The sequence below is a fragment of the Neophocaena asiaeorientalis genome, unplaced genomic scaffold (genome assembly GCF_003031525.2).
Source record: "Neophocaena asiaeorientalis asiaeorientalis breed wild unplaced genomic scaffold, Neophocaena_asiaeorientalis_V1.1 scaffold43, whole genome shotgun sequence".
In the NCBI taxonomy this organism is placed as follows: domain Eukaryota; kingdom Metazoa; phylum Chordata; class Mammalia; order Artiodactyla; family Phocoenidae; genus Neophocaena; species Neophocaena asiaeorientalis.
Genome location: NW_020173674.1, coordinates 6755991 through 6765388, shown reverse-complemented (window position 1 = coordinate 6765388; position 9398 = coordinate 6755991). Strand labels below are relative to the sequence as shown.

At 63.0% G+C, this 9398-nt stretch overlaps 1 protein-coding gene across 2 annotated transcripts in view; it reads left to right on the top strand.

Moving 5' to 3' along the window:
• The first annotated feature begins 382 nt into the window (after nucleotides 1-382).
• The window catches only part of SIPA1 (signal-induced proliferation-associated 1), a 12210-nt gene continuing 3194 nt past the window's right edge, over nucleotides 383-9398 (top strand). The window contains exons 1-8 of one of the 2 annotated variants that reach the window (XM_024748815.1): nucleotides 383-712; nucleotides 3109-3877; nucleotides 4523-4650; nucleotides 4737-4913; nucleotides 7035-7209; nucleotides 7934-8037; nucleotides 8276-8433; nucleotides 8517-9126. In XM_024748815.1, the coding sequence (XP_024604583.1) occupies nucleotides 383-712; nucleotides 3109-3877; nucleotides 4523-4650; nucleotides 4737-4913; nucleotides 7035-7209; nucleotides 7934-8037; nucleotides 8276-8433; nucleotides 8517-9126 (2451 nt within the window). The remainder of the gene's footprint in view (nucleotides 713-3108; nucleotides 3878-4522; nucleotides 4651-4736; nucleotides 4914-7034; nucleotides 7210-7933; nucleotides 8038-8275; nucleotides 8434-8516; nucleotides 9127-9398) is intronic. The other variant, XM_024748816.1, reaches the window with a different exon arrangement.

Genomic DNA, 9398 nt, shown 5'->3' with positions numbered 1-9398 from the left:
GGGTGGAGGATAGATGAACACAGAGAGGGGAATGGGCTATGATGAAGATCAAGGTTAGACCAGGGTGGGGTTCAAGTAGGACTGGATCCTCTTCCTCACAAGCCTGTTACCTTTTCTAGCCTTGATCTGAGGTTTGCAGTTGTTCCGTTTCTCACACCCAAGTGTTCAAAGACTAGCTCCAGTGGCAGGTTCCTACAATTGTTAGCCTTGACCTTGGCCAAAGCCTTTCTCTGAACCTCAGTTTCTCCAGTTATAAGTAAGAGATGATACCTGTCTAAGGTGTTTTAAGAATACACGAGAGCGTGTGTAGGGCAGGGCCCAGTGCTTACGAGCAAAGTGCTTGTAAATAGCGGCACTTCCTGAGCACTTGCTCTGTTCCGGGATGGAGCTGAACACTAGTTGTCCCGGTCTAGCCCTCCCAGTTGGTTTGGAAGGCAGGTACATTTGTTCCTGTTTCTCAGCCAAGGACTGGAGGCCCGACAGTTTACTAGGCTGGGCCGGGCCTGTCGTGGGGCAGCCGTTCAGACTGCCCGCCGCCAGGCTTCCAGTCCCCGCCCGCTGCGCTTCCCGCCGACGGAGACTCCCGGGCCAGCCCCGCCCCCCCCGCTGCAGTTCCGCCCCCGGCATGGCCCCGCCCCCAGGCGGAGCCGGCGCCCGGAGCTGTAGCGGGAGAGCAGGCAGCTGGACCCCATCGCGGGAGGAGGCGGCAGAGGTACCGGCGGGAGAGGGGGGAGCGGAGGCACCGCGGTCGGGCGGAACAGGGAAGAAAGTGGCCTGGCCTGGGCCCGGGTGGTGTGTGGGTGGGAGGGGTCCTCGCCGCGTTAGCCGTCTGCTCGCTCCCAACCTCCCGTTGGGCTTCAATCTCAAGTCAGCACGTCCAGTCCCCTGCCTCTGGCCGGTGCTGCCCCCTACCTCCTTTGCGGGACGGCCTGGCCCGCCCGGTGTGCGGGTGAGCGGATGCGGTGCCTCCCGACTCCTCTCAGCGGCACTGGCGACTGCCCTTCTGCCTGTCGGCTGTGTGCTCCCCTTATTCTGGGTCTCCCCTTCTCCCTGGGCGGCCTCCAACCCAGCCTTTGCACACCGCCCCCTGGTCCCGGGCCTGGCCTGGGAGGAAACATCTGTCGCGCCCCCTGGCAGCAGAAACGGGGTCATGACCTCCAGATGTGCTGGGAAGCGTCCAGCGCCTCCTCCTGGGGCAGCCAGGCCTTCCGGATCTGTGGGAGCGGGCCGGCCCCCTCCTCCCCAGTGACACAGGCCGTGAGGAATGTCCCGGCCTCAATGGACCCTGTGTGAAGCTGCTGGGTGGGGGGCAGAGCCCAAGAACATCCCCCAAGGCAGGCCAGAGCCCGGCACTGGGCCAGAGCAAGAGGCAGCCCATGGGCTGTGCACGCACAGATACACAGAGCTCAACCCACACGGAGCAGGGGTCTGCGCAGACCCCTCCCCTCATGTCCCCTGTCACCCCCATCACACACACTTCACACACACCACAGCCGAGGCCCTGGAGCTTGGCACATGGAGCCAGGGCCTGCCTCTGACACCACACACTTAACACAAGGCCAGCTTCGCTGGCTTCACCTTCCTTTCGGTCTTCCAGCAGTGTTGGGAGGGGACAGGGATGGTTAACCCCATTTTAGAGGTGAGAGAACAGAGACTCAGGGTCAGTGTCACGAACTTGTCCTAGGAGAAACCAAGGGAGGAGGCACTCTGAGCCTTACTTGGTCCTGGAGCTTTAGCTGAGGGGTGCAGAGCCTCTGCCTCCATCCCCTCCTAGCCCAGCCCTACACAGTGTCACTGGATGATGCACAAAGACTCACCAGCAGGTGCCTGCACCCCTAGTGGGTCACCCACATCCCTGTCCCAGCCACCCACTCCATCCTGGGTTCACCTGAGGGTGACTCCCCCTCACGTTCTCATACCACCCTTTGCTTGTATTCTTTGTAATTTTGAGTCTTTGGGCCCAGCCCCTCATACCACCCTTTGCACCTTCCCCTGGTCTCGACACATTTTTCTCACTTAAGCAGGTCCCTGGGGCCTTGGGTGTCTCATTCTTACATCCTGTGAGACCTCGAGCCTTAGCCCAACCCCCCACCTGCCCCACACCTACGCACACAAGTGTTAGGAGTGGGGAGGTACAGCACTGTTTAGGCCCTGGAGATTGGCAGGCCCAGGTTCAAATCCTAGCTGATATGGAATTGCTTCAGTCAAGAGCATCCCCTTATCTGGACCTCAGTTTGTTTGTCATATGGGGTTCAGATTCTCCTCTCAGCATCAGTGAGGCCAGGTAGGCAGAAGTCCCCATGGGTCCCAGTTCCAGCAAAGGGGCCTGGTCAGCATGACTCCCTCCCGTACCCCCCCAGGTATGGCTACAGAGGCCTGCAAGAGGGTGAGCCCAGGCCTGTCCTTCAGGTTAGGTTGACTTAGGTCCCATGACTGAGCTAATGTGATCCCAGCACCTTCCTCAGGATGTGGGGCCGGGCAGGGGGCCGGGCCCAGAGTTGGGGCCACTTCCCGTGCTGAAGGACGTGCTCTTGCTGTTCCTGCTGCCCCGCCAGTGCCCCCTGGGAACCCCTGTGTCCTTGAGGTACTGAGGCCATGAGGGCCAGGGCATTGAGATCCAGCCTCTGGGTGCTCAGCTCCTCTGGGATCCTGGAGGAAGTGGGAGGAGCAGGGAGGAAGGTCTCTGGGGACAGGACGTCCTCCCTTTGTCAAGTGGACAGGACCCAGACACCAGTAGCCCCATGGGTTTTCCGTCGGAGCGGAGACAAATCATCTGTCCGGTTGGGCCAGGTCTTGGTGGGGACTCTCACTCTGGGCCCAGACCAAAGCCAATGTGTGTGAGTGGGGACTGGGGAGCCCTGGCAGTCCCAGGGCCGCCCAGGCTCCAAGACCCTCAGGGCCAAGGCCCCGACAGCCCTGCCCAGCACTAAGCTGGAGGAGGGGGCTGGAAACTTCAGCCCCAGGCAGACGAGGAAGTGGCCAGGAAAGCGGAAGCGGCTTTGATGGTCGTGGAGGGGGCCGGAAGTCAACCCGCATGGTGGACCAGGCTGGGGGCGCGGGTTCCTGTTTTCTCCCCAGGCTCCTCTAAGCAGACCCCTCCTCCCTCAGGGCAGGAACCGGCCTGCCGGCTGGGCACCAGCCACCCGTGCCTGCCAATGCGGCCCGGCACCCGGAGAGCCAAGTCCCCAGGTCCGAGGCACGCCCATGTGGGCCGGCGGCGTGGGGAGTCCTCGGCGGGGCCCAGCCCCTGAGCCCACCGATGACCTCTTCGCCCGCAAGCTGCGCCAGCCGGCGCGGCCCCCGCTGACGCCACACACCTTCGAGCCCAGGCCAGCCCGCGGCCCGCTCCTGCGCAGCGGCAGCGATGCGGGCGAGGCCCGGCCCCCGACACCGGCCAGCCCTCGCGCCCGCGCCCACAGCCACGAGGAGACTGGCCGCCCTGCCGCGCCCCCCGCCCGCTTCTTCTCCGACCCGCTGGCGCTGCTGGGGCTGCCGGTAGAGGAGCCGGAGCCCGAGTTTCCGCCCGTGCCCGAGCCCCGCTGGTTCGCCCACTATGACGTGCAGAGCCTGCTATTTGACTGGGCTCCGAGGCCCCGGGGGACGGGGGGCCACGCAGAGGCGGGCTCTGGGACCCCCGCCTCGTCTCAGGACCAGACTGCCCGCTCCGACCTGCTGCTTGAGGCGCCTGGCTTCGTGAGTGAGCTCGGGGGTGAGGGCGAGCTGGGACTGGGTGGACTGGTGTCTCCATCTGTGCCCCCCTCACTGCCCAACGCGGCCGTGTCCGTCCTGGAGGAGCCACAGAACCGAACCTCGGCCTACAACCTGGAGCATGCAGACCTGGGCGCTGGCTACTACCGCAAGTACTTCTACGGCAAAGGTGAGGGGAGGGCCGCTGGGGAGGGGCCAAGGTCCCTGTCACCTGTGGTGAGCTGTCCTTTCCCTGTCAAGTCCCTGGCCACGTGAAGGGTCAGGCTCTGTCTCTGGGCCGAGGCTGCCCAGCTTTAACCACCTCCCTAAGACCAAGCCCAGCCTCCACCCAGCCAGGCATGCTCCACTGCCCCCATCTGGTTCATCCTTCTGCTCCTCCCGGCTGGGGAGAGATTTCCTATGGGCATTTCTGTGAGGTGAAAACTGAACCCCTGCACCCGGGAACCTTGTTCTCATCAGTGCCCACAAGGGAGGGCCCCAGACACCCTGGGGAAGAATATGGGCATGGTGGGCGAGGCCATGCAGGATCTAGGTTTTGGAGCAGGCAGGCATGGCCCCCCTGGGTCTGGGGCAAGATATATCATCGGTGAGGCTGCAGAAGGGTTGAGGCCTAGGGCCAAGTGTATAGGTGCCGACAGGAGTCAGGATCTGGGTTGGTAGAACGTGGGCAGGGCTGACGAGGGGACTGGACTTAATCTAGGATCTGAACTAGTGTTGTGGTGGGACCTGGAGCGGGGACTTTGGTGGACGTGGTCGAGCGAGGGTGGGACTGCTCAGGGGGCAGATCTGGTCATCCACCGCCTGCTTCCCCCAGAACACCAGAACTTCTTCGGACTGGACGAGGTGCTGGGCCCGGTGGCAGTGAGCCTGCGGCGGGAGGAGAAGGAGAGCAGCGGAGGGGGCACTCTGCACAGCTACCGCATCATCGTGCGGACTACGCAGGTAGGCCGAGGTCATGGGAATTAGACCGTAGATTGCCTTCTGAACGGCCTGCACGTATCCTGAGCGCCCCTATATCCCCTCCTTAGCTCCGGACCCTCCGCGGCACCATCTCGGAGGACGCGCTGCCGCCAGGGCCCCCGAGAGGCCTGTCCCCAAGGAAGCTTCTAGAGCACGTGGCATCGCGGCTGAGCCCGACCTGCCTGCGCCTGGGCTCAGCTTCACCGAAGGTGCCCCGCACGCTACTTACGCTGGACGAGCAAGTGGTAAGTGGGTGGGACAGCCCTGCCCTACAGCTAGACCTGGCCTGAACCCAGCCTGCCCAGCTCCTAGCCACCTAGCCTTGACCCTGATCCTGGGCTGGACGGGGACCCCAGGAGAGCTGCCTTTTCAAAAGGAGGGCATCAGAGGTCGTCTGGAGCCTTGCCTCTCAAAGTAAGGTCTGTAGACCAGCAACGTCAGTATCATCTGGGAGCTTGTTAGAAATGCAGATTCTCGGGCTCCACCCCAGACCTACTGAATCTCAGAGCCCACACTTTAAGAAGATCCCAAGGTAATTCCTATGTGCATTTCAGCTGAGGAGCGCTGATCTGACTGCCACCCCCTCTTCCTGCAAGTCCCTCTCCTTCCCTGTCAGTTTTCCCTGCAACGCCCTGCTTGGTCTCCTGCCAGTCTGGGGTGCTCACTCCTTCCTGGGGCTGCCCATTCCACTGTGGGACCACTCAAGCCCGCTGAAGGTCCTTCCCTACCCTGTGCTGAAAGCTGCCTATTGGCCCCGATTCTCCTCCTCTGTCATTCAGTCTGTTAGTCATTCAACAAACATTTCCTCATACCTCGGTACCAGGCCCCAGACTGGATGCTGGAGACCTGTCTAGACCAGATGCTGTCCTTGAGTAGCTCACAGACAGGTGTGGGAGAGAGACTGCAGAGAATCATGGATAATGATGGAGCAGGATAACAGGGACAGGGCAATGTTGAGAGCTCTATGGGGCACCAAGGTAGGGCTGACAGCCCTTCCTTGGTTCAGCATCACGGAGGAAATGCAAGAGCCCAAACCAGGAAGAGCAGGCATTTTCTGGACAGAAGGAACAACTTGGGTGAAGCTTAGAGACTAAAAACTGTCACGTCAGGGTCCTGTGGGCAGTTCAGCATGACTGGAGTAGGACTTGGGGGGAAGGGGTGGGAAAGGCTGGCCTTTGGTCCTGAGGGCACCGTGGAGCTGTGGAAGATCTGAGAGGTTGAGCAGCCCTCTGGCTGCAGTGTGGGGGCTAGACTGGAGGCCAGGCTGAAGTCTGTCGCAGTGATCCCAGCCAGACGATGGCAGAGGTGAAGAGGAGGTGACAGTCCAGGGACAGAGTGGATAGCCTTCGTGGCCGACTGGAACGGTGGGGGTGTTGTGAGATTGCCCTGCTTCTCGGCCGCTGGGAGCAGTAGTTTATGGAGGCAGGGACCCTGGAGGACGATTGGTGTGGGGGGGGAGTCATAGTGAGGAGGTGAGGTGCCAGGGGCTGGAAGGACATCTGGGCAGCTGGAGCTCGGGAGAGGGGTCTGGGCTGGAGGCAGAGTTGGGGGTATCATTCCATGGAGATGGCTGCTGTGGCCACTGAAGGTGAAGAGCGTGGGTGGGGAAGAGGCCCAGACATGAGAGGGTGAGGTCCCTGGGGTCTCAGGCAGAGTGAAGTTCCAGTTGTCCCAAGTGCCAACTAAGGTGAGAGGGTGCCAGGATGAGGCCGTGCCTGTGGCCGTAAGAGGGGCTTGGGGTTTAGGAGCTGGGGTGGAAGTGGGGCTGTAGTGTGAGGAGGGACGAAATGAAAGTGGGGACTCTGGGTGTAGACGCGCTTAGCAGGAAGACGGGAGGCCAGAGCTGGAGGGGCCCTGGGCTTGTCTGCGTGGTGGCAGAGCGCCCTGAGCTGTGCACAGTTAACCCCAGATGCAAAGGAGCCACAGGAGCCGGGGGCAGAGAGTAAGCAGAGGTGGTGCAGGGCTCCAGGCCTCCAGAGGCTGGGCTCAGGGTGCCTGGCATTTGAGGGAGGGGAGGACAGGCTGGCCTTGAGATAAGGAGGATGACAATGTGGCCATTAGTTGGGATCCAGCGCACTCTGTGCAGGGTCCTTTCCGTGAATCACGTCTTCTATGGTCATATGACAACCAGCCCCCTCCCGGTTCCTTCTCACCTTGATCTCCTCTGCCCTCCTGAGCGCTGGGAGCAGGAGAGACAGAACCCGCTTGATAAGCGAGGACACAGAAGTGGCTTAGCGAGGGCAGGGCTCAGGCCACACACGGAGGCAGTTCTGCCCCCAGGCCAGTGTCCCGGTCCATTCCCCAAGGCCCAGGGGTGCTGCTGGGCGACTGAGGCCTGTGCCTTCTGCCTGTGCCCTCCCCCGCAGCTGAGCTTCCAGCGCAAGGTGGGCATCCTGTACTGCCGGGCGGGCCAGGGCTCGGAGGAGGAGATGTACAACAACCAGGACGCGGGACCCTCCTTCATGCAGTTCCTCACCCTGCTGGGCGACGTGGTGCGGCTCAAAGGCTTTGAGAGCTACAGGGCCCAGCTGGACACCAAAAGTGAGGCCCAGGGGGCCCGGGGTGGGGGCAGACCCATGCTGAGGGGCAGGCTGCCTTGGTGAAAACCAGCTGCCTGCTCACTTTCTGTCCCATCTTGTCCTGGGTCTGGGGCCGGGGGTGGAGAGTTCTTTGGGTAGGCTGAGGACGGGGGTCTGGGGCTGCAAAGGCCAAGCCATGGCTGGGAGGAGGGGCTGGGACTATCCCCCAAGGCCCCGGTGCCCTACTGCCTGAGCTGGGTCAAGGGGGTTTGTAGGCACCACCCTCGCCATCAAACACACATATTCCACCAGCCCAGACCCTGCCTCCCTGGTTGGAAAAGTCCCAGGGTCCCTGGAAGGTGTTTTTATCCAGTACCTCCTGCCTGCCTTCCACTCTCTCAGCTGCTCCACACATGCTGGTGCCTGGGCCAACATCTGTCTTCTCCTGGGATATCCGCCCCCGACTCCCTGTTAGCAGGCCATTTCTCATTTCTGTCTTCATTCTATCTCAGCATCCCCCCATCCCAATCCCAGGCTGGAGGCTGGATTCTGTGGGGGGAGGGGAAGGGGAGCAGCCAAGGCTGAGGCCCTTGGAGCTCATGGCCTGGACCTTGGCTGGTGGCGGAAAGGGGTTGTCCACCTGCTGGCTGGGGGTACAGAGGCTCCAGACTGCAAGCAGGATGGCAGGTTCAAGCCGTCCAGATTTCCCTTGCTCTCCCTCGGTGTCCCCAATTAACTGGCCACAGCGGATTCCACGGGCACGCACTCCCTCTACACCACGTACCAGGACCATGAGATCATGTTCCACGTGTCCACAATGCTGCCTTACACCCCCAATAACCAGCAGCAGGTGTGAGGGGGCCCTGGGGATGGGGGCTGGCTATGGGCTTCTGGGGACCATGGAGGGGTGCTTTGTGGGTGGCAGTGTTTGAACCTTGGTCTGAACTCTGCTGACCCCTAACTACTCTCCAGGCTAGTGTCCCTCCCCAAAGACAAACACCCCAGGCCTTCACCAGGGGCAGGTGGGGGGGGCCACTGGTGCCCAGGCTCTTAGGTCTCACTCACATCCCCCACCTTCTAACCCCCAGCTCCTGCGGAAGCGCCACATTGGCAACAACATTGTGACCATCGTGTTCCAGGAACCCGGCAGCAAGCCCTTCTGCCCCACCACCATACGCTCGCACTTCCAGCACGTATTCCTAGTCGTGCGGGCCCACGCGCCCTGCACTCCGCACACCTCCTACAGGTGGGCACCCGGACTTCCAGTTCTGCCAAGGGTAAGTCTTCCTGGGCCCTCCCTTTGCCCCTGACTACCGCCTCCTTCCATAGGGTGGCTGTGAGCCGCACCCAGGACACCCCGGCCTTTGGGCCAGCTCTGCCCCCTGGCGGAGGTCCCTTTGCGGCCAACGCCGACTTCCGGGCCCTCCTGTTGGCCAAGGCGCTCAATGGCGAGCAGGCGGCGGGCCACGCTCGCCAGTTCCACGCCATGGCCACGCGTACGCGCCAGCAGTATCTGCAGGACCTGGCCACCAACGAGGTGACCACCACGTCGCTGGACTCGGCTTCCCGTTTCGGCCTGCCTTCCCTGGGCGGGAGGCGGCGGGCGTCCCCCCGGGGCCCGGGCGCTGAGCTGCAGGCGGCAGGGGCGCTGGTGTGGGGCGTACGCGCGGCGCCCGGGGCGCGGGGCGCGACCGGAGCCGAGGAGGGCGGCCCTGACGGCGCAGAGGTGCCATGCCTGCTGGGCATCTCGGCCGAGGCGCTGGTGCTGGTGGCGCCGCGCGACGGCCGTGTAGTCTTCAACTGCGCCTGTCGCGACGTGCTGGCCTGGACCTTCTCCGAGCAGCAGCTCGCCCTGTACCACGGCCGCGGGGAGGCGATCATGCTGCGGTTCGACGGGCCCCCCGGCCAAGCCGTTGGCGAGGTCGTGACGCGCCTGCAGGTGAGGCGCGGGAGTAAGGTTGGGTTGCAAGGTCCTTGCGCGCGCGCGCAGCGGGGAAGGAGCCTGCTTTGGAACCCCTCGTTCCCGCCGCCTCTCCTGCGAAAGGGGAAGTCGGGGTGGTGGGGCACACCGGGAGCCTCGCAGGGATGGAACTGGGGGTCCCCAGGCCCTCTTTTGCGGGGTGGGTGGCTAATACCCTCCTTGGGCGTGTGGAAGGGCCCATGTGACCTGGGACGGTCCCCGGGTCAGGCGCTGGGGCGGCCCCTCCTCCA